Consider the following 26,033-nt stretch of genomic DNA (forward strand, 5'->3'; position numbering starts at 1 on the left):
AAATGCAAATGCCACTGGTGCCTTGTTTTGTCAAGCCCAATAGATTTTCCCCATTGACCTCAGTGGGAAAAAAAATGGGTCCTGCATAGTAAATGTATGAATATTTTTTTCTTTTTTATCCATCTGTCTATTTTGGGATGTGTTAAATACTTGCTCTCTGTTGTAACATTCACATCAGTGTGTGGAAACTTGGGTTGCTAAAATAAATCAGTGAAATGAAATAGACATGACTACACAAGGGAGTGCATGTACGTACACATGATATATAAGTGACCTGATTCACCACCGTTTACTCCAGATTTCCACCAGATTTACTTCTTGGTTTCCAGTGGACATGGATGTAAAACTGGTGCTATAAGGGAAGATCTGCACAAGAAAGTGCATCACTGTAGCTAAGTGCTATGGTGATGCAGCATTGGCAGGCAAAAACCACGGCACCACAGCTATGTCACTGCGCCAGTATGATGCACTCCTTTGGTATAGGCTAAAAATAACTGTGCACTGCTGAAGGGACACATGTAGATGTGCCCAAATAGTGGTGAATCTGGTCCCAACTTTATGATGACAATTTTTACAAAGAGTCTTGTATTTCTTGAGCAGGCAAAACTTCCAGTGGTTTTAGTTTACATGAGCATAAAATTATATCTATGATAATTTTGTCAGCCTAGATCCATGGGGAGATAAAAGACTCTAATAATCATGCAAAGAATATCTCTTCATTATGAGCCTGTTCCAATGTCCATCAAAGGCAATGGAATTGACTACAGACCCTCAATAAATAGATTCAGTCTGTGCACTTCCTGCTTAAGATCAATTTTACATGTGTCATTTCACTACCTTTAATGAAATTGCTCCTAGTTTACACCAATGTAAATAAGGAAGTCTCAAATCCATTTAATTTTTACTTTTAAAGGAAAAGTAGAGTAGATAAAGGGACCATATTAAGCTCTGTATGCTGGATCACATCTACCTTCCCATAACAGAACCAGGTAGAGATGGAGAACACCTCCAGTAGGATCCCCCATCAGAGTTCCTCCCTGACTGTTGTTTTGTGGGATCAGCTTTGAAACTTATGCATCCCCTTGAACTGGTGAGAGATGAGGACAACCCATGCACAAGTTGTGTGCCTCTGTACTGGTTTAACTCTACTGATGGTCCCAGCCATACTTTCAGAAAGTTTCTGAACCCTTGGTTTCCAATTGATGCCTTCAGGATTTCCAGTTTGGATTGGAGGAGATCCTAAATAGGCTCCAGAGAGTTGAAGAGGAGCAATGAGTATAACTGTCCAGCCTAAGGCCATGCACTCCCCTGAGAGCTACTGCTAGATATGGTCTTAAAAAAACAGCAACCATGTCAGTGGAAATGCGTGGTTCTTTTCTTCCAGCAAATGAAGTGAAATCTGCCCATTTTGGAATATGGTTCAAGGAATGCAATGGCTGAACCACTGTGAAATTACTTAATCATATCATAGTTTGTATCTGACATAATTTTCTTTTAAAAATGAACCTGTAAATAAATATGTAGCTCACAGTGAGATGAACAGACTGGTTTCTTTCACTCTGCAACAGGTGTCAGTTGTTCGTGCACAAACCTATACTTGTACACTAATGCTAACATCTAGAAGTAAATCAGTATTAACAGCTTGACTTTTATACATTTCATGGCAAGCTTGCAAGGCTACATATGCTGAATGAGATGTAACTCACTGGTTATTTTTAGAGCAATTTCCAAACCAGAAGCAGATCCCTGGATTGTAGTATATCCAAAGAAGGGGAAAGTTCAGTTTCAGATGCAAACTTCACATCTTTGGCATATCTCTGATTGCCCCAGCTTTGAAGGTTGCATTCTGAACAGTCCTAAACTATAGACCTGGATCTAAAGTTCATGACAAACTCTGCTCTAGTTACTTTCTTTTGTCCATGAAGTGTTCAAATCCCAACTCTAATCTTAGAATTAGAACTCAATGTCTTTATTTCTACCCTAATTTAGGGAGAAGGCAGGGCAGGGGGGCACCTTAGAGACTGGCTTGTCCAGAAAGGCACAAGCTTTTGTAGGTGACAGCCTGGTATGGGGGAGGCTGTGAACCAGTTAGTCTCGAATATGCCATCCTGCTCTGCCTTTTGCCTGACTTCAGGCTAACACAGCTAACTACTTTTACCTCTTAATTTAATACCCATTCCTTCATGGTCCTGCATGATGCTGTGCACCTCTATCAACATTCTTGGTGATTTGACTCCTATGCTTTAATGTTCATTAGTTTATTTATTACATGTTAAAGGATGAGTAAAATGTGCTATTTACTTAAGGCAAATTAAAATAGGCTAATGGACATTAAGCATCACTAAAAACTGTGCTCTGTAGTTAATGCGCATTAAGACAGGTTAATGCACATTTTCCTAGTACCTCACAATGGCAGCGCTAGATTTAATGCATATTAACTAAATCTCATTAATGCACATGTAGATGTGCCCACTGACAGTAGTGAGATTTGAGGGGTTCCATAATAATTAGTACCTCTTATACAGTGTCTTATGTGATTGAGTCTTTACCTTGTAAATTTACCTTGTAAATTTTCCTTGGAGCAGGAAATGTGTCTCGACATATCAGGTAAATGTGTTTAATAACAATCCCCTATGAGTAACACAGAGGTTAGAAAACACTTCAATAAAATATCGGGGAAACAGACCCCATTTCGGCAAAGTCTTTCATGCCAGTAATTGGAGTCAGTGGGATTGAAGTGTATGCTTAATTGCTTTGCTGATTTGGAGCCTTAATCTTCTTCCTGCCAAGGCAGTACTAAGAGCAGCACCACTCCTAAATGCAGTCGTAATTCTAGAAGCCCTAGTGAAAGTCAAGATAACTCCACAGATTTTATAAATAAAAGTCTTTATTTAGAATACTGTTGAAAACATTCTTGGCAACCACATCGTATAAATATATAAAGTTAAGTTTGGCACGACAAACCAAGCAACATTAAATAGTTAAACTCTTTTTTTGTTCTGTTTTTGTGTTTTTTATGAATTTTTTCTGCAAAGCAACTCTTATTTACAATTTTACAAAAGAAAGCATTATAAAAAATGGTCCACAACCTTATTTTGGGCAAAATGTAGGGGAAGGAAGCACTTAGGCAGTGTCACATCATTACACCTGATATTCATGTAGTTCTTTTTGCAAAATTATAACAGAATCTCAAGAGCAATGTCCCTATTCCCCAGAGCCCAGTTTAAACATTGACTATCACATGGTACATAATTTTATCTCTAGACATATTAAATAGCTTTAGTGTAACAACCAATAAATAATTAAGTGTACTTTGAAGTAATACAGGTTTGAAAAATTATATATTTGAAGGAATTTTGAGAGAGATTTTAGAATTGGAAGAAAAAGTACTCAGTCTCTTCAAGGCAGGTCTTTGAGCCTGCAGAATGAAGCAGTTTGTGTTTTCACTATGATTTGGTTCAACCTGCCTTTATAGCACTTGGTAGATAGGATTGCTGTTGCTGCTGTTCTCCTGGGGAAGCTGGGTGCAGTTGGTGGGTGAGGGGATTTGGGTTCTGCTCTCACTCAGGCCGGCTCCTTCTTGGGGTGAGCAGGGGCCACTTTCGGCCACACCTTCCACTGGCGGCAGCACAGCACAGGTGGAGTTATCTGTGGAAATCCTCTCCACAATGCTTGAGAGACAGTCCAGGCTGGAGACAACTGAACTCTTACCATGTTTTGGATCTAAGGATAACGAGAACAGCAGATCAATGAGTAATTAATGCCAAGGGGAAGCAGCCAGTCTTAGATAGGCACATAAACAAACAGTAAGGACAGATGTCAATTATGAAAACAGCAGAGATAAAGTGGGAGTTTGCAAGGCAGAGAAGTTTGGATCTGGGTGAGAACAGAATTTAATGGAACCTGAAACAATGGTTTTGGTTCCGTCTAAAGCAGGGAGATGGTCACGATTCAGCTGAGAGCTGTTTAAAAGTTTGAACCCAAGATTTTGGATTGGCACAATCTCTGTTACAAGGCATGGTTTAAAATCTGAAGCCCATTTGCAGAGGGGAATATGAGAAAAAAAAAGCACAGGACTGTCTGTATTAGTGACCCCGCTTCACTGGTTAGAAGAGGACAAGTGCCTCCTCAGTCAGCCCTTCTGAAGCCTGCTGGCACCTAAGGATGGAAGAAAAAGGCAAATTTGCTCTACTGACATTCTCCATTGCACATGCTTGTCTTTGGCATTAAGGCAAACACTAACCATTTGGCGATTCTGTGTAGTAACTGCTATCATAGCTGTTCCTCCTGCGAGAGCTGCAAGGGGGCCCGCTGTAGTCCATCTGGAAACCAGAAGAATCAATGTGAAGCAGCAGATGTGAAGTGGAATTTTTCACAAGGCCCTAATAGGCATCTAATTTCATGTTCTAATTTCTAGTCTGTATCATAGCCCCAGTCATGTATTTTGCTGTATCTTTATACCTGAAAAGGTTTTCCAGCATTTTAATCAGTGAACAGGTGTTTGAATTTTGGAACAGAACATTTGATCCTTGATTTATTAAGGGATATTAGGAGGGGGAGGAAAGGGAGATGGGAATCTGTTTTTCACCTGCTTTTAAAACTTTGCTCTTAGGCATAAAATCCTTTAAAGCGAACCCCATTCCTTCTCCCCCCACCCCTTCCTGTCATTAGCCCTTCTACTTCACTCTTTCCTATATTGCTTCATACTGGAAAACATCCAAGTTGATACACTTTGTTTTCTCTGTTGAGGTTTTCACATACAAGGACCTGGGTGCTGCCAACAAAAGGAAATGAAATGCTATGATGTGAAGAAGGACTGGACACATATATTGGGGTCCCTCACCTTCACCAACTCTCCTATAGTCCTAGGAATGATTATCCCTTTCAGAAAACAGGGTCCTTCTCAATCTTGAGACTTTTTTATGATTCTTGTCTCAGACAGTGTTATTTCACCTGGCTTTAGAAGCTGGTAGTCTGTGATAATTAAGATGCAGACTAGCTGTGCAATCAGATGAAGAGACTTCTTGCCTCATGGCTTCTATTCTGCAGGATCAGGAGCCCCAGTTCCATTTTATGGAGTTCTCCTTATAAAGATCTGAGATTGTGAAAACCAAGGACATTTCTTCAGGGCTACATTTCCAGTAGTTTGGAAACACCAGTTCTCTGACCCTGGGATTGTCCTAGGAGTGAAGGATCCCTCTTCTAGGAGCTCCTCTCATTGAGATCAGGTCAGCAAACAATGTCTTGCCTCTCACCAACTACACATACTTTTCTTTATTATAGTGTGGATCTTAGCTATTCTGCCTCCAAAGCTACACTTACAGGGTTCGGATTTAAAGTCGGAAGGCAGAGTAGAATGAGGATCCATAATTCTCATCCTCCAGTGGCTAACAGACACTGCAGTTCCAGGGATCAGGCACTCTCATTGCTGTCCTCATGGGGGTCTCAGGACACAGGTTACCTTCATAGGAATTGAGGCCCAGGGCCTGGGCTACAGAAGAATCTTTCACAGGACCCTGGGGTATAGAGAAGTCCTAACTTCTGCCAAGAGCAGGATTTAAGAAGAAACCTTATCTCCCATCCCAGAGAATGGGGCCCCTGGAGGATTCCCTACTCATTTTCTAAGGATCTTGGCATAGAAGGGGACCACATTAACAATCTCAGGAACCAATGTTCGGGGCAGGCTCCCCTCTCAACGGGTGTAGGATACAGTAGGGAACTTGGGAATGTGCCCAGAACTCACCATGCCATCAGAGCAGTTGGAGCGAGGGCTGGAGGCATCTGACTCCCCACTGTAGTGCTCCAGCACTGGGTAGTAGCTGTCTTCCTGTTCCCGCAGCAGTGCCTGCAGGCTCTCAATGTAGCGAATGGCATTGCGCAGGATCTCCACCTTAGGCAGGCGCTGGTTGGGGTTGGTAGAGGTGCAGCGTTTCAGGGTCTCAAAGGCCTCATTGACCTTGCTGAGCCGCCTCCTCTCCCTCATGGTGGCTGCCTTCCGGCGGTCAGCATTGGTCGTCTTCCTCTTGCAGGCTTTGCAAGCCCAGAGCAGACAGCGGCCAGCCTGGTGGTGCCCACTGGGTGCCCGGATATGCTCGTCCTCATGGTGGTGTGTATGATGGTGGGGGTGCTCTTCAGGCTTCAGCAAGCCACCCACATGCACCAGCCGTGGGTCCAAGTCCTCGAAGAAGTGCATGTCCGAGGTGTTGAAGCAGGGGTCATCGTAAAAGTCATCAGCAGCGGAGAAGGAGCAGAGAGAGCCGTCTGGTATCTCCATGTGACCTAACAAGTCCATGAGGGCAGCAAGGGATGAAGGGTGAGGAGCAACAGGAATGAAGTAGGAATAGACACCACAGAAACCCAAGTGATCAGTGTAAAGCAAGCTGCTTAAATCAGGCCTCCAGCTTGGTGTATTTTATCTATTCCCCAGCTATTTAATGGAGGCTCTCACACCCCCCCTCCCAACTATCTCCAATGAACTGGGAGACAGAAAAGAGACACACACACTTTCCTAGGCTTAGATTTAAAACCAAAAACCAGTTCTTTAGTTTTGGTTGGTGCTTGCCTCCCTTCCCCAGCTCAGATCTGCCTTCACCTGGAACTGAAGTGCCCTCCCCTGTTGCCCATCCAAGTGCAGAACTTGTGGCTCTATTTATCTTAAAGCCCCTCTTCAGGGAAAGGGTGGGGATTTTTGCAGGGCCAGCTCCCTTTCACCTGCTGACCAATCCCTTTGTCCCAAGGAAACACTGGCTGGGGACTTGGAGGGGATGAAAGGGGTGGGGAGAGAGGGGGTCGCCTGTGATTGGAAGGGAGCTGCAGCCCTTGTCAGGCAAAAGTGGTAGGAAAGTTTTTGCAAATGTCAAACTGCAGCCAGAAAACAAGCGTCACGGGGTGGGAGGGGGGGGGATCATCTTTATTTTAACTCTTTTCTGCATGAGCTCTCTTGTGCTCACCCTTGCTTCAGTGTTATTTGAGGGGCTAGTGTATTCAGGGAAACATTTATTTCTTTGAATTTGAAAGCTTTTAATATTATTTCAGAGGTGAAAAATACAACAGAAATATTTTGTGCTCAGCTTGCGAGCTGTTCCCTAGTCGTATTCAGGGATTCTTGCTTTGTTTGGTTGGGGGGTTTTAAGTTTTGAGGGGCTTATTTTATTTTCTGAGGCAACTGGTTTCTGTTGTGCTAACCTGAGCTTACTTCACTTGAAACAGACCGATCCATCTAGCAACATTTCTTTTCTCTCTACCCACTTCCTTTTTCGCTCCGCAATTAAGAGAAAAGCAAGTCAAACGAGACACCCGTCGGATTGGCAACAACAACAACAAAAACCCCTCGTCGAAAATCCTTTACAAACAAGTGCTCTCGGGTTTTGTTAGATCGAGGGGGGGCGATTGCCATCCGGCAGGTTTCCCTTTTATCAGCCTGCAAATGCTCGGTTTTTTCGTTGAGAAGGAAATAAGAGCTGCAGGTTGATCTGGCTCGTGCCTGAGTGCGGCGGGTCCTGCGTGCGGCGCCGGGACCGGGGCGCGGAAAGCGGGAGCTGGCTCGCAGGGGCTGGGGTCCTCTCGCAGGGGCTGGCCTGTGCCTTTCCATCCCCTCCGATCAGCTCGCCATCGACTAAATCAATCGCTCGCTAAAAGAAGTGGGGGGAGAGGCCCCCCTCTCCCCCCCCCCCCAGCTCATTGCTTTGGAGCCCGGGAAGGAGCTGCGGAGGACTGCGGAGGGATCTGTCTTTCTCCGTCTTCTTTGCTTTTTCTTTTTCTTTGCTTGCCTTCATTGCAGGATGACAGGAGTAGACATGGAAATCCCCCCCCCTTCCACAACTGTCCCCATTCACTGGATTTCATCCCGCTGGGACAGTAAAACACTTGCACTGAGGAGCGCTCCCTTCTCCCCGCCGCCTGCCCGGGTCTCCCCTCCCTCCCTCCCTCCGAGGGGCGAGTGGTGACAGACCCCAAGTAAATAAGAAATTGGATGATAGGATAACTCCCCTTCAACACACACACACACACACACACACACACACACACTTTTCCACCAGCCCTGACCTGTGCCCCCTCCTGCTTGACCCCTGGGTTCCCGGCTCAGGCTCCTCACAGTGCCTGCTTAGGATTTGACTGGGGGTGGGACAGGGGATCCCAAAGCACAGGGCGGGGCGACAGGGATGGGTGGAAATGGAGGGGCACGATGGGACTTGAGAAGGACAAAAGGGTTGGGGCGTGTGGGTCTCGCTTGCCCACAGCTGGGGGCCAGATGTCGGGCGAGGACCCCGCGCCCCCCACCCAAGAGAAGGGGGCTCGGGGTGAGGCAGGGCTCCTTGCCTTGGCCCTACTCCGCAATGAGGCGCAGGGGACAGGCGGCGTGTGCCGCAGAGCGGGGCAGCCCGCCGGGGTCGGCTCTGCTCCCGCCCGGGAGGGGGCGCTGAACTCCGGCTTAGGACACTCCCACAGTCTTCTCTGGCTGCGCTCGGGCCCTGCCTGCCTGCCCTGCACGAGGCGCCCGCTAGAGGATGCTCCCGCCTCTCTCCTTGAACGCCTCCGCCTGTGAAAAGGCCTTGTGGCCCGAGGGAGAAGCTCTTGACATGCAGCTGGGGGCTGCCAGGCTGCGGAGGTGTGCAGCCGTGCTTCTCAACCCGTGGTGCCCAAGCAGGGTCCCCAGCACCGTGGGGTGCCTTGAGATCATGGTCAAGCAGGATTCCCAGCACCCTGGGGTGCCTTGAGATCCTATCAGGGCTGCCCTGTTGTGTTTTCCCCCTGAGGGGTGCACACATGCTTCACATGATAAACCCAAAGATTTCAAACAGGGCTCCACAGTGTCCGAAGCCCACCGTGGGCTTTCAGAGGCATTTTGCCACACAAGAGTGGCCATAGTATTTTTCTGTGATCAAAAAAAGGAGGGGAAAGCAGGAGCTGGCATTTCCCAAGGAGTGCCTTGAGGTGATCGCCCAGGCTGATAGTTCGCAATTCTGAACTAGCACTGGGCCTTTTATTGTGGGGGGAACACTTGTGCTGGCAGGAGTACCTGGGGCAAGTTTGTAGGTGAACAAGTAACCAAGACAGTAACAAAATCTATTTATTTTGGCCAAGTTAGAGTCTCATGGTGGCCTTGTTGGTCCAGGAAATGTACTGGAGGCAAGGATTGTGTGCAATATACCTCTTATTGGCACAGCTGGATTGTTGTGAGAGCTGCTGGACAAGACGTTGTGTGCCCTACCTCAGGTCTGCGAAAGAAGTAGATACAAGCTAAGTGAAATATCAGAAAGAGTCACACCAAACCCTTGCTGAGTGTTTTACGTAACGAGTTTCATCAGACTGGCATGGCTTGCTGGGGCCTAGCTGCCCCCAGAACTGGATACCAGTTGAATGCATGTGTTGAGGATGGAGGGCATTTGCTGACAGGCATCACTGTAAGCCTGGGCAGTATAGAGTATATATTTTGGCCTTACCAAAAACAGCTGCATGGGGGAGGGTGTAGGCTGGAGGAGCACTTGAGGCATCCTGCTGAGGCGTGAGACAGGACTTGATGTTGGCAAATTGCAGTCATACATTACAGGGACAAGTTGATTCCTCAAGGAAACCAATGGATTAATGCATTTGTAAGGCAGCCCCTTAGAGGAAAGGAGTTCAGAACGACCTGCAGCTATCACTTCAGTATGTCAGCTCAGTAGTGCTTTGGACAGTGTCTCTGGAGTGTAGATTTTTGTTGCCAGCTGTTTTTTAATGAGAAAATACTTAGCGATGGTCCTGGCCTTCCCTTTTATTGCAATGGTACTCAGCCTTTTGGCTCCATGGGCCAGATGAGTAGTGCAGAGCCTGTCTGTGGGCCAGATTGGGCCCTGAAGGCCCAGCACAGCCCCTTCCCACCCCCCACGCACTGGGACTGGGTCCCAGGATTTGGCACCGCCTCTACCTGGGCCTGTGCACTGGGATCAGGTGCTGGACCTAGCACATAGGACCTGAGGTTCCCCATGGGTTCAGAGATTTAGCAGCAAGGAGAACAGTGCCACTGCTCTCCAGTCTCCAAATTTCTGGACCTGTGGGGAGCCCCACAGGCTGGATGACATGGCACCACAGGCTGGATCTGGTCCACGGGCTGGAGGTTGGATACCCCTATCATATTGGGTAGTACTGTGTTGTGCATATAGCTGCATGGATTGATGATACTGCTTTTACAGTGATGTTACACTGAAGGTGAACAGTGGTGGCAGAATTTGGGCTTTAGTAAATTGTCAGTACCTTATAATTCCAGGGACACTTCCTTTACAGAACTGGCCTATCATAGTTAGAATATTTTGCTCTGTTTGGAGTATTATTTGTTTCACAGATTTCATGGACATTCGGGTTGGAAGCGATCATTGAGTCTAGCCCCCTGCCCCAGGGGCTGAAAGTCAGCAGGGATCATAGGATCCCAGCAAGATAAACATCCAAATGTCTCTTGAAGGCATTCAAAGTGGGTGCTTGAACCACCTCCAGCGGCAGTCTATTTCAGACCTTGGGGGCTCAGACAGTAAAGAAGCTCTTTCTTATGTCCAGCCTGAATCGGTTGCAGAGGAATTTGTGACCGTTCAATCTTGTCATTCCTTGGGGCACTCTGGTGAACAGACGTTCCCCCAGATCCTGGTGGTCACCCCTGATAAACTTATAGGTGGCCACCAGATTGCCCCTGAATCTGCGCTTTTCCAGGCTAAAGAGTCCCATGGCTCTCAGCCTCTCATTATAAGGTCTGTTTTCCTGACCTCTGGTCATGCGCATGGCTCTTCTCTGCACTCTCTCAAGCTTCTCCCCATCCTTTTTGAATTGTGGAGCCCAAAACTGGATGCAGTACTCCAGCTGTGGCCTCACCAAGGCCAAGTACAATGGGAGAATGACATCCCAGGATTTGCTTGAGAAGCATCTATGGATGCTAGCCAGCGTTTTGCTCGCTTTACTAGCTGCAGCATCACATTGAAGGCTCATGTTCATCTTGTGGTCAATGACCCCCAAGTCCCTTTCATCTGCAGTGCTAACCAGCGTAGCAGTGCTGAGCCTATAAGGATGCTGCAGGTTTTTCCTCCCAAGGTGGAGAACCTTGCATTTTTCAGTGTTAAACATCATCAGATTCTTGTCCTCCCATTTACTGAGCCTGTCAAGATCTGCCTGGATCACCCTCCTGTCCTCAGGTGTGGACCCCAGAATTGGTGTCGTTGGCGAACTTGCCCAGTCTGCTTCTGACACCAATGTCCACATCACTGTTGTAAACGCCTTAGCTGATATTAGATCACTTTGCAAGGCATAAATACATGAACAGCTCCACCTGCAGTTCCATTCTAAAGGGCCTTCCTGTAGACTTATTTTTGCAAGGAATTTCCATTAACACATCCATGGGAGCAAAAAACTCATGCATTGAGATTTTATGCCTGGGACTCCTTTGAAGCTTGGGGCAAAATTCCTATTGATTTCAGAAAGGACAAGATATCAGCCATAGTGTAAAATTAAAATGCTGATTGCGAGTCCTGAACTCTTACATATACAGCAGTTCAACTAGATGATATAGTGGCGTTTCATTCTTTTTTAATTATATTGTTTGGTTTACAAGACTTCCAGATTTTCTTAGTAGTACTTATGTAATCTCAGGTAGTTAGATGAGAAATATTAGATACACATTCTATTACTGTCAAAAAGTCTCAGTTTTTGAGGTTAAAAAAAGCTGATTACATTTAATATCTTTTGGGCTCTGTGGTGTCACTTCCTTTCACTGAGTCCCCAGCATTGAAAAGTGATACATCCCAATGAGATCAGCTATTGACCACCCTTATACATTCATCATTACATATCCCAGATGTTTCTAAGAGGAAAAGTAGCAAACTTGTGGAAAGCTGCCTTTTTTCAGCCCTTTGATAATGTTATTGCAAAAAAAAAGAAGGATTTCCTTTTGTTTAGCAAAGTCTTTACTCATCATAAACATATAAAAATATTGAAAATAATATTAGATGTATAATAATTTATTTATTTTGGATGAGAATTTAGAAAATAGAATTGTTGATACTGTTCTTAAGTGTGTAAGACTAGGCATCTGAGCTTCTTCATTCTACCCCAGGCAATGTGAAGGACTTACTATGGGACCTAGATCCAGCCAGTTACACTCTGAGTAAAATTTAAAATTTGTAAAACAGGCAAAATTTTAAATATCATATATAGCAAAGTGTGAGCTGTTCCCTAAAGAAGAGTTCCTCAATTATATCTGGGCTCCTGGAGACCATTGAAAGTGTATGCGGAGTAGCAGTAAATATTGAGAAAAAGGGTAAAATTATAAGAGTTATTTGAGCGAGGTGTCACCTTTTATCAATTTTGTGCCACCATCTTTTTTTTTATGGCAAAACAAATAGATGGTCATACCTTTTGTTACACAACTCACGCTCAGATTTGTGGCCACAACAAAAGGTAGTAATCACGTATGCCATTTTATTGTGGCCAACATCTATTTGCTTTATGGCGAGAGAACGTGGGCAGTCCCGTTGTCCAGGTGCTGCAGGCAGGTGCCTGTGGGGCTTGAGGAGTCCAATCCTGTATGTCCTGGAAATTTCCACATAGGATTGGGCCCCTCAAGCCCTGGTTGTGCCTGCCCAACATTTCCTTCTGACAGAGATGCATCTCTGGCAATCTCCAGGATGCATCTCTGGAAATGAAGAAAGCTGGGGATTCTCCACTTACTGAGATGTACTCTGGAGATCCTTGGGGTACATGTCTGGAAGCAAGGAAGCCACAGCTTTCTTTGCTTTCAAAGATGTGCCTCAGAGATACTCAGGGGGCACATCTCTGGAATCAGGGAACACACCACCTATTGTTCTGCAAGTTCAATGGCTGGGACAATGAGTGCCATCTATTTCACTGAGTGAAGCAGATCAGTTGCATCCCAGGACACCTCCCTGCCCAGCTGGTTCCCTTCATTTGGTAATGTCTGTTTCTAGCCTGGGTGTTCATTTGCACTTTCCACTGCAGGAGCAAATGAACTTCATCCATTCAGATTTGCATCCGTTCAGTCTTGGAGATTTTAGGTTAGCAGTACTCCTATGCATGCATGTACCATGTCTTTCCTTGTGGTTTAGGCTGAGGGCATAAAGAGCATCATGTGTATTCCACGGCCTGGTCCCTCTCAGCTCTCTCTTGGCACAATAAAGACATTTCAGCTATCCCTCTAACTGCAGGCCTCTGATCCTTCCTTCTCTCCCTTCCACTAATGGCCTTTAGAACAGTCAAAAAAAGGTGAGGGCCCAAATCCAATTCCACCTTTAGCAGGGTAACTAGCATTTATTCAACCAAGTTAGCAATATAAGAGGCATTTTGGGTCACTTATGGGATTTTAGATCTTACCTCACTAAGGCATGTAGTGGCATATAAGTCATAAAAATGGGTGCCTTCATACCTTTTAATTCAATTGCCCAATACTTAGGATACTTGCCCAAGCAATAGGAAACAGATTCTAGCTAGATTCTGTTCTGCTTCCCAGATAAGTGCTCGAATAACCAAACAATGGCATAAGTATTACAGAACCATCCTCTACCCTTCTTAAATGTGGTCTATTGGTCAGCCAAGTGAAAAAGCTGTGGGGCTAGGAGTAAAGCAAACTAGCAGGAGTTTTGTACAGTAAGGGTAACACTCTAGAACCATATGAAGTCTAGGTTTTGTTCCTTTCTTTAATGGGATGGAAGCTGTACCTTTGATGGCTATTATTTTATCTAACATGCAGACCTACCACTCATTGTTGCGGATAGGACTAGAACTTTTTGTCCTGTAGGGCAGTGTTTAGGCTCATTGAGCCACACTTCCTTTTGCCTGTAGGCTTCCTGACTCCACATATTTTCCCCTGTTTGCCGTCCAGTGGACCAGCTTCAAGAGGAAGGCTCTTAGCAATGTCTAGCCTATGGCCTGGTGATAAAGGGCACATTACTGGGAAGTAAAACAAGAGGCTCAAATCCCTTTTCACTGACAAAAGCCTAGATATACTGGTTTTCCCTCACTCCCTGGGCAAGTACCTTGCTCAGATAGCTGCTGCTTCTCCCTGGTGGGGCAAAGAGCAGGCACAGACTCCTGTGTTAATCCCATCAGAGTGAGACAATATCTTTTGGCTGAAGACCCACTCTCCTGGCTGAGGGTAAATAAGCTGCTGCATGCAGTCTGTAGTATCATGATGAGGCATGTTGTGTGGATACAACCCTTCATTATTTACAGGAACTAATGTAAGGACTGTTTATAGTAAAGAGGTAGTCTTGCTGCTGCATTTGTACAGGTCTGGGGCCTAGCTTTCTTGCTGTCCTACACCAGAAAGTTCCTGTTGCCTTACCCAGACTATCTCCAGGGATGCCATGATTCCTGCATACCTTGGGTACAGCTACATGAGATGCTTACTGTGCAGAAGACTAATTCTACTGCACATTAGCACAGCAGGCAAAGCCTATGCTAATGCACTAATGCACAGTAGAATAAAGCTACTGTGTATTAACATCACCAAAAACCCATTCAACCATGCTAATGCATAATAGTGCTGATTACAGTGCATTAAATTAGTACCTGTCATTACCAGTACTAACTTAATGCACTGTAATTATGGCATATTGATAAACGTGTAGATGCGCCCTCTGTGTCTTACAGTTGGCCATGACTAGCATTTTTTTTTTCTTCCACAAACAAGGTGTATGTTTTACTTACAGCATGTGCAATGTGAGAAAATACAGCATTTTTTACAGGACTCAACCCACTTTCAAGCATACACATTGCCGTGGTCCTGGACACCAGCTTAGCTGCCTCTACTAGCCAATTTAATTCAGCTTCTGAGTCCCAGGGCTTCAAGGCTTGTCAAGTCACAGTTTGAAGACCTCCCCCATGCTTTTGGACTTGTCAGCCTGGGACAAAAACTGGAGACACTTTCCAGACTTGAATTCCCTCCAACTCCCAGCATGGGATGATACTGGCATAATTAGGGCAGGGTGAATAGGGGATCTGCTCGAGTCACTGACTTGGGGACATGAAAAAAACCCCTCTGCTACTAGCAGCTGTACCATTGCGCCAGCAACCAGAAGTCACTGCCCTTTTGCTACACTGCTGCTTGATGGCTCTTGAATGTGGAATGGGCCTGCTTTTTCTTAGACATTTTAAGTTACTGAATTTAAGTACATAAGTCACAATGAGTGGTCAAATCAGTGGCACTTAGCAGCTGCAAAAACTGGCTGGATGTCCAGAGTCATTAGGTACCTTCGTTTTAGCCTGAAATGATGCCTAGGTGCCTAGACATAGCTACTGTACATGCTCAAAACTAATTCAGACCAGGTGCTAAGCCCCTAATTCCTGCCTAAGCTCTGCAGCAATCCAAGTAAATTCTGGAAGGTATTCAAGTCCCTAATTCCATAGGCAGACTACACTAAGCAGCTGTTTGACACTGGGGCCATCTATAAGTGCATTTTTCTATGCATTAAATAAATTTAATGTGCAGTAAAACTTCACCATCTACACATGGTACACGTATTTTAATGTAAAGCAGTGTTGGCTTGTACCAACAGATACAGGTACTAGCCAACAGCGCTTTATATTAATGTGCTTGAACAGATGCTGTGTAGATAGTGACCTGGGAGCAAATTGCTTCAGGTCAGCGCAGGCAGTAGGGGGACCACAAATGCTGCTCATCTTACCCTGAGCTGGGGCCGGGGTGGGGGGCAAGGGAAGAGTTGTCCCTGGTTCCAGGGCCAGCTTTGAGCAGCAAGGAGTTTGGGGCTGGGTGGGCAGGGCAGGGCAGTGACAACCTGGTGTCCCAGGCTGGTGGTAGGGAGCCATGCCCCAGACTCAGAAATTCAGTTGCATTAAATTGCGCCCAGGTGCACATCTACACGTGTCTGGGCTGGGAGTGAACGGAGCCTGACAGGAGCAGCTTACTCTAAGGCTCCTCCCACTCTGCTGACTGCCCTGCACCAGCCTAGGGGAGCTCCATGTTCCCCCAGTTACTAGCCAAGGACTGGCAAGGGGCATAATGGGTTAGCCCCAGCTTGGGTGGGGATAGTGGGGTGGGAGAAGCTGCTCCTGGCTCTGAGTGGTGGGGAGCTTGGAACCAGGCAGGCAAGGCAGTGACAGCCCAGTGTCACAGGCAGGAAGCTGTGCCTCTGAGAGGCTTACCCTTGCATTGCCACAGGTGCCTTGAAGCATTGTGGCAGGGAAAGGTGGTGTTGTGGTGGGAGTGGATTGCAGGGGGCCTGTACAGAGAGGGCAAAGTTTGCCTGGCTTTCTTTGCTTGATCCCTGGGAGTTTGGTAGCTGCAGGAGCCAGGGGACTGCCTTCACCTCTGCCCAGATGTTTCCTCCTGCTCTGCACCCACAGGGGAAGAAGGGTCCCTGCTGGGGGGGGTGGGGGGGTGCTGCTTGTTCTGTGGCTGGAGGAGGAGGGAGGGGAGCCAGGGAAGGCAAGAAAATCTCACACAAGGTAAAACTAGTAAAGGTAATAGCAGCTCCTGACAGGCTGGGTTGGGGGATGCACCCCCATGCAAGAGCCCCCTTCAAGGGGGGCTGTGCCCCTATGCAGTAGAGCTGCTGGGGAAGACACAAGCCAGGGGGTGCACCCTACTTTCCCCCACAACTAGAGGCACCCTGACCCATGTACCCCTGCAGCAGGTGATATAAACTTTAATCCCCTCAAGTTGAGAAAGGTCTAGAATCAAGGTCTCCTACTTCCTGGGCAAACTGCTCTTAATGCTAAACCACTGAGCAAAGCGGTAGACAGTGGACACTACCATCTCTTACCTTCTGGTCAAGACTGAAGGGAATACTCCTGCTCTTTATACATTATTCAGTGTTGCTGACAGTTCTGCATTCTGGTTTAGGTAGATATCTTCCCTTTGAGCAATAGGACTCAAGCACTGAATCTGACACGAGCTCTAAATCAGCTCTACAAAACTGTCCGTCTACACTCTTCAAATACAGGTAGATGGCTGCACCAAGCACCTATTTCTGTTGAAAAGTACCAGCCAAGCAGAGTCAAAGCTAGTTTCTAATATTTCACCTTACATTTTTTTCATCTGAGTGCAGTTTTCTGCTTCTCTCTCCGTGTTTTATTCATCCATCCTTCATAAATTATTTTTAGGAGCAGATACAAATAAGAATTGAAACATAAAATCTTGGGTACACGTTTGTACAAAGAAATATGTATGGTAGAAGGAAAATAGCAGCATACCTACAAAACTGTAATTTTTTTAAATTGTTTTTATTTTCACAACATAGCAGATAGGAATCACTTACAGTATTAAATCTGAAGAAAAATTACATAGATACCGCTTAAGCTCTTGATGTAACCAACTCCAATGTATCTGAGTATAAGAGTGAGGGTAGTAGACATAGAATGTTGTTGTAGCTAGAATGGTCCAGGAACTATGAGAAGCAAGGACTTTTTTGGCAATATAGTTTATTGGACTAACTGTATAGTTGGAAAAAATGCAGTTATCAAGCAACCAACACAATTATCTAGGACAGAATCTAGCCAGGATGCTCAAATTAATACTTCACTTACATTTGTTAAACATGCTGAGGGATCTATAAGGATTACAAATAGTGAAGACTCTGGATTTACCCAGTCTGAAATACTAATTCTGTATGTTGCCCAGACAGTGAAAGAATTTGATGTACTAGTTCAGTTCTGACAGAGAGAGAGGAATCCTAGTCACAAGTCTTAAACTGCTGGGGGCAGCAAACAAGATGCTGAAAGTCATAGTCCAGAAGAGCACAATGGCTCGTGTCCACAAATATGTGCCGTTAGCGGGGGTTAATATGCTTCATCTTGGAGAAGAACAGAAGGAGAAATAAACTTGGATTTAAAAAAAGCAACTAACTGATTTAGCCATTTAAAGTTGCTGCTTCATGAGACACACTGATACCAAAAAATCCACGTTAAGCTATCTTTAAAAAATCCATATTGTATAATATGAACATTGTACTGTATTTCTGCACCAATATACTAGCATAGAATTATACATTGGTTTAAACACTATAAAAGTTCTAAAAATCTAGAGTTTTCCCAGCATAGAAAAATTGCTCTGTACTAAAATATATTTTTTGAAAATAATTTTATACACGATAAAAAATCCTTTGCACTAATCCAAGCAACCATTTAAGAGCGTAAACTTAATAATGCTATGATTGCTGAAGGTGGGGATTTTAAATTTTTAGCATAAGACTGACAGAATTTATTGCTGACATCCTAAATATCTAGTAGCCTCCCTACCAGTTGGATGAGGTGAATTCGTGGTTGTGTCTTGCCAGAGGCACACCCCATAAAAATGAAAAGATGTAGAAGGAATTGGTACTGGAATTTTAAAACACCATTGCAGCTTCTGAATTGGGGCCCCAGGGGCTGATTTAACTTATGCCAGCTTTCTCCTTTGGCTGCCTAGGGGTGTACCATGGCCCACAACAGCCACTATGGTACCATCACTCTTCGGCTTGCCTCAGTTTTGTTCCTGGCATACCCTTACACTGAAGATGTGAGGAAGGGCAGTGTAGGGTTGCTTATATTGGCCCTATGCTTTTCTTATGCCCAGAGTCACATTTTCTTGGTGGCTGCTTCAGCCCCTCTGTAGCTTGCTGGAGAGGTGCACAAGGGGTGCAGTGTTGACTAGACTGTGACTCTATGCCTTTTTTGAGCTCCACCTGTAACCTGTCCATAAGGTATTCTCCAAGGTTGCTTCTGCCATCTTGGGAACACTCAAGCCTGTGAGCATTGGTCAAGAGATCTCCCACCAATTTGATCTTCTGGATTTTGGGTTCAATAAATTGTTTCTTAATAGTGTTAGCACTATGAGGGTCTCCATTTGCAATGCTCAGAGCATAGAGCTCTTCAAGATAACCTGTCATGGTTTTCCACTGTACTAGTGCTATTTCCAGGGCCTTCACGACATTGGTTACATCTTCACAATTTGGTTTCTATAAAAACAAAACATAATAAAAAAGGGAAAATTAGAAATATTCACAAATTCATTACTCAGCTTACAATAATTGCTACTTTCCTGTAACTTGTCTTGCCTTCCAAAGAAGAAATGCACCTGCAGGTTATTTTTTTGCAACAGCTCCTGTTATTGTATTTACTAAATCTTTGCTTTGATTCTTCTGCTTTTAAATACATGTTTCCTATCTTCAATTTACACAGTAAGTTAGAGTCAGTTGGCAGATAACTTAGGCATTTCTCTGTTTTGGAAGTGTGCACCCGTCTAATCTATGGAAAAAACAATGTTTCAAAAAGTGGCTCTTTTTCAGGTCTTATGGCTTTTCTTGTGTTGTTCATTTAATAAATATATAAGGCTATTGTATGACCACCAGGCACAAAACGTCCACAAAAGCTGATTCTAACTTAGACTGGCAACTTCGCTTAATTCAAGTTAAGTTTTGTTTTATGCACATGCAAGTGAAACGAAAATCTCTAGGTCAAATTCTACCTTTGGTTATACCAATATAAAAAACTTGTGCAGCTGCTCTGGCTTCAGTGAAGCCAGAATCCTGCCCTCTGAATCAATCAATGACAAAAAATTTGTGGCTACCACTGTCCTTGCAACACATACCAAAGTGACTAAGATGGAAAAATACCTGAATTACAGGGGTATAAGCTGTAGCCCTGTTGGTCTAAGGACATTAATTACTGCTGTGTTTAATCTATTGGTTGGACAATGAAAAACCAGGGTCAGGGTTGCACATCTCACAGAATCTCCCATCAACATCCTGGGTATGAAGGAAGTATGAAAGGAATTAAGTTATTGGAGAGAGAATGTGTCTGAATACACAGGTTTTGAACAAAAGCAATGCAAAGCAGAGGTTTAGTATAGTTTGCTTATTGTGGAAGACCAAACATGCTGTCTGTGGCACACCTGGAGGTTTCTGGTACAGTAATGGCCTCCTCGCTCTCGTTGGTATTTCAACATAGCTTCTGCTGCTTCTCTCTCTTCTTTAGCCTGGTGCCAAAAAAACTTGGCAAAGTTTGGTAAGGCCACATCAGACTGATCAAAAATCTCACCCTGTGGTTTTAAACAGAGACAGACATACAAATGATTGGTAAGAAGTATGAACACATGAGGTACAATGAAATTCATATGTAGGAAAACACAGATCTATCATCTTTAAAGAACAAAGAGAATAATTTTCAATAAGGCTTGTACTGCCAGTTTCTCTTGGACCATCCGAAAGTCTTCCCTGAATTACCATATTTATTCAAATCCAAGACAAGGTTTTTCTCCCCAGTTAGCATGGGAAAAAAAGAAGCTCAGTCTTGAATTCAAGTACTGACCTGGGGCAGGTGGCAGCTCAGTTCTGGCTCTGGCCCCAGCCTTGAGGCTGAAGCTGGAACTGAGCTGTCGCCTGTCCCAGGCAGGGATGGCTTGTGTAGTGGGGCTTGCAGTTGGGGGAGCAGTTTCTGCAATACGCTCTTATATCTCTTAGCTTCAAATGAGTTATTCAGGGAAAACAAAGTTGAACAGCTGTATCAGATATCAAGTGCACATCTCTGAGAACAGGTATTGAATACCAACCTCAGCAGCAGGAACAATTCCCAGTGGCTAAAAACATCACTCACTCCCGAGCCCCTAAATGGATTTTTTCCCCCTGATTTTCCTCCTCTCATTAGTTGCCTCTATGTCTTCATCCAACCTCTTACCTAGCCACATTTCAGCTGTTCAACTTCTCTCATTACGGTTTACTTTCTTTCTTCTTCCCTTCGGTTGAGAGACAGAGAGACAGAAGCCATTCCTCTGTTTCTGACCATACCGTTTCTTCCTCAAAAAATTGCTATCCCTGAAATTGCACTATCAAGACTAATCTTTTCCCTGTTAAAATAATATATCCTTTTCCTTTTTAAATGTTTGTGCATTTTAACTGAAAGGGTCAATTCTGCAACTTTTGCATATTTAAAACTCCCACTGGCCTAATTAGAAGTGTTGGCTGGAGGAAGAATGTAGAAATGGTCCCTTTAAGAGATGGGTCTTAGCAGAAGGGTTAACTTTAAGACATGCAAGTTACAAAATGGGAGACAGATCCAAAAAGGAAAAAAGTTGACTTAGATGACACAAGTAAACAGAGACTTTGCATCAATTTATCAACTTCCTTAGAGACAATGCTGACCAGTTATTTTCCAAAGGAAAATACCATTGCTATCCAATGAGAATATACATGAGACTTGCCCTTAAAAAAACTGCCTGAATCTGTTGTATTGAGAAATACAAAACCAGTACAGGCCTAATTCTGCTTCTCTGAATTAGTGACTATAGAAAAGAAGCCTAGTAACTTCAGACATTACAAGATTTAATATTATGCTACTGAAGTAACAATTTTATTCATATTGGGTTAAATTAACCTCTGGTGTCAAAAGTCAGCACCCCATCTCTCTGCACAACCTAAGCCTGGGGCGGGCAAAATATGGCCCATGGGCCAAATCCGGCTCACCAAGGCATTCTGCCTAGTCCAGTGTCCTTGGCCCCAGCCGGCCCAGGTGTGGGGAGCAGCGTAGGCCACTGCACATGTGCCTGTTCCTACCATCCCCAAGTGCACAATGTGGCATCCAAACTCCATTTCCTAGCAGCCCCAGGGGTCGCTCCTTCTGGCTGCCACTGCCAGACCCAGTCCCACTGCCCAGGCACCCCAGCTCATATGCCCTACACCCAATCCTGGGGTGCCAGATGGAATGGGCAGTCAAGATCTTTCTGGAGACTGTCTGGGACCTGCACAGGCAGGGTGCACAGCTGGGCAGATGGGATGGGGCCATGGGCAGGCAGGGAGCTGGGTCCAGAACTGGAATGGGTGGGCAGGGCCAGGGATCAGGACTGAGAGGCAGTGATGCTGCAGGGCCGAGCACAGAGCGGCAATCCATTCCCTGCAAGCCCTTGCCCACCAAACTGGTGCCCATCACAGGAGCATGCAGGCAGTGGATCACAGCTCTGCCCCAGACCCCAGCTCCCAACCTCACATTGTCACTGCCCTGCAATCCTGATCCCCAGCCCTGCCTGCCTGTCCCACTCCTGGAAACTGCTACCCACCCACCCCACTGCTACCCACCTGCCCACAGCCCCTTCCCATCCATGCTGGGATGGGGCCCAGGTGAAGAGTGGCATCCGGGAATGGGATGGGCAGGTGGGGCCATGGAACAGGACCACAAAGTAGTGATAGCATGGGGCAGGGCCTGAGGCAGAGCCACAATCTGCTACCTGCATGCCCTTGCAATGGGTGCCAGTTCCACAGGTAGAAGCAGGCAGGGGGTGGATTGTGGCTCTACCCCAAGCCCTGGCCCCATCCTGTCACCGCCCAGTGATCCCAGGGTCTCCATACAGACCTGTTGGGACCCACACATGGGCCACTTAGGGAGTTTTGGTGAGCTGTTGGGGAGGGGGTGGGTACTGACCCATTCTGCAACAGTGCACTAACTCTTTTAGCAGCCCTCTGGCCAAATTAATTGCCCACCCCTTGATCTAATCCTTACAACAAGAACGTACCACGAGGGTTCCCATTCTATGGAAGTGGTCTCTGCCCTTGTACAGCCAGTTATCAAGGAATATGACAGGTAGCACTGGGCCAGAGAGGAAGCCAAATGATCTATATCTACAATAATCCTGCACTTCTATCACTGTGTGCAGGAGATTACAGAACAGCAGTTGCCACTAGTGCAGAAACATGCTTTGAAAACTTTGCAGTCCTGTGATGGGAAGTGTGTGGGTCTCTCTCTCTCTGAACTTCTGCCTCTTCCTGTTTCCCCAACCTCCCATTTAACAGCCTACACAAAATTCAAGCAGTTAAAACTATACCCACATAGCTCATCTACCGGTTTTTTGAGAAACTGTGTAACATACGCAATATATAGATGCTCTTTAGGACACCACCATCAAAAAGCACAATGAAAACAAATAATGCTCACCCCCCACTCCTGCCAGGCTTGTGACGTTACAGGACTATAAAGAATTTACAAGAACACCAAGCATTATGAATATTATAATGAGGTATTTATAAATAAGAACATTTTGGGCTTACTGCTCTCACAGAAGTCAGTGACTGAAACTGTCATTGGCACTGAGTCAAGATTGGCCACTATCCTACAACTCTAGCTGCTCAAAAGGAATGAGCTGCATGACTTTAAATACAGAATGATCACAAAAGCAAAACAGTGCTCCTACTAAATCAGCTGAACCCAGTTAAGCAGCAGAAATGAAATAGTTGACATGTGTATGTATGTGTGCTTATTAAATAGCCTACATAAGATTTATTTTAAATTCTATGACCTAATTTAGTCATCAACATTTTAATGTCTGTTTGCTACATGTTTTTGATGGAATTTTTCATCAGCCCTAGCCAGAAGAGCTGAAAGCAAGACATATTACAGATCCTGATATAATTTCAGTGCATGTTTAATAAATAGGTGGATATTTCAAATCATATTTTTGATTTTTATTAGATTTGTGTTGCACAAAAGCTGATGAAAATTTTTTTCAAGTAACCCAAGAATCAGTCCCTCCAGTCTATTAATTGGTGTTTTGCCCAAGGACTACAGTGTTGGGTGGGGCAGGATGTTTGGTGCCGATTATCCTTGGTCCTTAAGGAAAGCATGCACCTTGGAACAAAGATTCTTAAAAATTAATTCTTATTATCTGTTACTTTAGCATAATCTGATACTTTAGCACTTGGGCCTATCTAAATTTTTGTTATTCAATTAAACTAATGCCTTTTCTCTTAAAATCTAGGCACTTGTGTGGATGTGGCAATAACTTTTAAGTCCGGGCAAGGTGACCCATAGGGCTTCACTTCAGACAGTGATGTGCAAAAGAAATATTAATTGTTCTTTCATTCATTGCACACAACCATTTTGCTTATCAATAAAACAAAAGACAAAACCCCTTTGTAAACATCCACACAACATACCCCAAGTCTACTAGAACTCTTTATCCCTCCCCGCTCTTGCAAAGTCATTTTACACTTTGATTGAAATGAAATAATGCAGTGACAACTCACACCTGCACAGCAAGTAAGGTGTTCCCTCCAATGACAGCAGTAATGGAGAAGGTCCATCCCCCCCATTTCTTAAATCTTTTAGTTCATAAAATTTATAGCCCTCAGCAATCAGACTTAAAGCAACAGTCACACAAACAAACAAAAATAATAAACTAAACTAACAGTTTTGAAGTTCTCTTTTGCACCCTCCAACTGACTAGCTGTACTGGGAATACTTCTGTTGCAGTCACAGGGACAGCAAGAGCTGTGTTGGGCCTACTGTGATTATTCAAGGCAGCTGTTCAACATTCAGCCTAGGATCTAAAAAATACCAGGCCTGATCCTTAGTTGGACTGAACTGGGACACAGCCTGTTGGTGACTCTTCCTAGAGAAGTTTCCCCAAGTCCCCCGTTTTAAAACAAAACACCTCTTTGGAGCCAAAATGGTAAGTTTATACACTAGTGTACTGCAAAGCCTGATCCCGAGTTCCTTACCTGGGCTTTATTAACAAAAACCAAAATGAAACCAAACAAAACACCCTTCTCCGCAGAAGGGAAGAAGAAGGTGGAGTTTAAACTGTAAATCAAATGTTGTTATAACTCAAACGGCTGGAAGTGCATTTGCAACTTGAAAGGCAGAAGTTTATATACCCTTGGCAAAAATCGCAGAGGCTGCCAACTTCTGCTAGCTGCTAGGTTAAAAGCAGTACCCCCTTCCCCAGCACCTGCTGCCTGCCTGTCACAATGGGATCCAAAGGAACAGAGGGAGTGCAGGCACTGCCTCGTCCTCCCTGTGTCCGGCACCAGCCTGCACCACCACACATGCAGTAGCAATGCCAGCTTGCAAGCGAGAGCCGCAAAACTAAGCCCTCCAGGAGGCTCTGTTTGAGGATGTCCCTGCCAGTCTGAGTCTCACATGCTTTGGCTGGAGATGGGGATGAGGTAGACCCTCGGCTGGGGTTCAAGGAAGACATGGGTGCAGAATAATGTAGTCTGACCAGGGTTGGGATGGCATCACAGGGGAGAGAGCCTGGGGTGTAAGGAGCAGGCGAAGTGTGGGGACAGGAGCCTGGGGGAAAGCATGGGGTAATGGAGACTGATGGGGGCTGGGGAAAGGATCTCAGGGGAGTGAGATGGGGTGTAAAGAGCAGGGGAAGCAGAAAGCTTGGGGAGGGGGCACAGGATGATGGAGACTAATGGGGTTGGGGACAGGATCTCAGTGGAGGGAGATCAGCATGTAAAGAGCAGGGGAGCACAGGGTAACGGTGATGGGGATTATGATGGGATCTCAGGGGAAGGAGACTGGGGTGTAAAGAGCAGAGGAAGGACAGCAAGGGGGACAGGACCTGGGGGGGCGTGGGGCAATGGAAACAGATGGGGGCTGGGGAGAGGCTCTCAGGGGAGTGAGATGGTGTGTGAAGAGCAGGGGAAGCAGAAGGCCTGCAGGGTGGGGGTGCACAGGATGATGGAGACCAATAGGGGCTGGGGAGAGGATCTCAGAGGAGGAAGAGCAGGGTGTAAAGAGCAGGGGAGCACAGGGTAATGGTGATGGGGGTTATGATGGGATCTCAGGGGAAGGAGCTGGGGAAGCAGAAGGCCTGGAGCCTGCAGGGAGGGACACAGGGCAAGGGAGACTGATAGGGGCTGGGGACAGGATCTCAGAGGAGGGAGATCAGGGTGTACAGAGCAGGGAAGCAGAAGGCCTGCAGCCCGCGGCAGGGGATGACAGACACAGGATCTCAGGGGAAGGAGCTGGGGAAATGAGGGGACGGCAGCCTGGGGGAGGGCATGGGGCAATGGAGACTGATGGGGGCCGGGGGAGGATCTCAGGGTGCAAGGAGCAGGGAAGCAGAAGGACCAGAGCCCGGGAGAGGGCACAGCGGCCCGGACACCGCCGGGGCTGGGACGGGATGGAGATGAGGAAGACGGGCCGGAGCCCGGGGAAGAGCCCCGGGTGCCGGGCCCTCGGGGCAGCAGCTCCCCTTACCAGCGCCTGCAGGCGGTAGGCGAGCTCCAGCAGGGCGCTGGCCACGCCGCACAGGCCCACCTCCACGGCGGGCGGGAAGCGCTGCT

General features: G+C 45.8%; 2 protein-coding genes across 2 annotated transcripts in view; both read right to left on the reverse strand.

Moving 5' to 3' along the window:
* Nucleotides 1-2,893: 2,893 nt before the first annotated feature.
* On the reverse strand, nt 2,894-6,608 carry MYOD1 (myogenic differentiation 1). The gene is made up of 3 exons (XM_019551225.1): nt 5,744-6,608; nt 4,244-4,322; nt 2,894-3,723 (listed from the first exon to the last, which is right to left on the reverse strand). The coding sequence occupies exons 1-3, from the start codon at nt 6,290-6,292 to the stop codon at nt 3,470-3,472; spliced, it is 882 nt and encodes a 293-aa protein (XP_019406770.1). The 5' UTR covers nt 6,293-6,608; the 3' UTR covers nt 2,894-3,469.
* A 10,883-nt stretch (nt 6,609-17,491) lies between these two features.
* The window catches only part of LOC109320752 (ferritin light chain-like), a 9,367-nt gene continuing 825 nt past the window's right edge, over nt 17,492-26,033 (reverse strand). Inside the window, exons 2-4 of the mRNA XM_019551011.1 lie at nt 25,948-26,031; nt 19,865-20,011; nt 17,492-18,929 (exon numbers count right to left, since the gene is read on the reverse strand). Of these exons, the coding sequence (XP_019406556.1) occupies nt 18,516-18,929; nt 19,865-20,011; nt 25,948-26,031 (645 nt within the window). The 3' untranslated portion in view covers nt 17,492-18,515. The remainder of the gene's footprint in view (nt 18,930-19,864; nt 20,012-25,947; nt 26,032-26,033) is intronic.

This window comes from Crocodylus porosus, unplaced genomic scaffold, assembly GCF_001723895.1.
Source record: "Crocodylus porosus isolate Cpor-Errol unplaced genomic scaffold, CroPor_comp1, whole genome shotgun sequence".
Taxonomy (NCBI): domain Eukaryota; kingdom Metazoa; phylum Chordata; order Crocodylia; family Crocodylidae; genus Crocodylus; species Crocodylus porosus.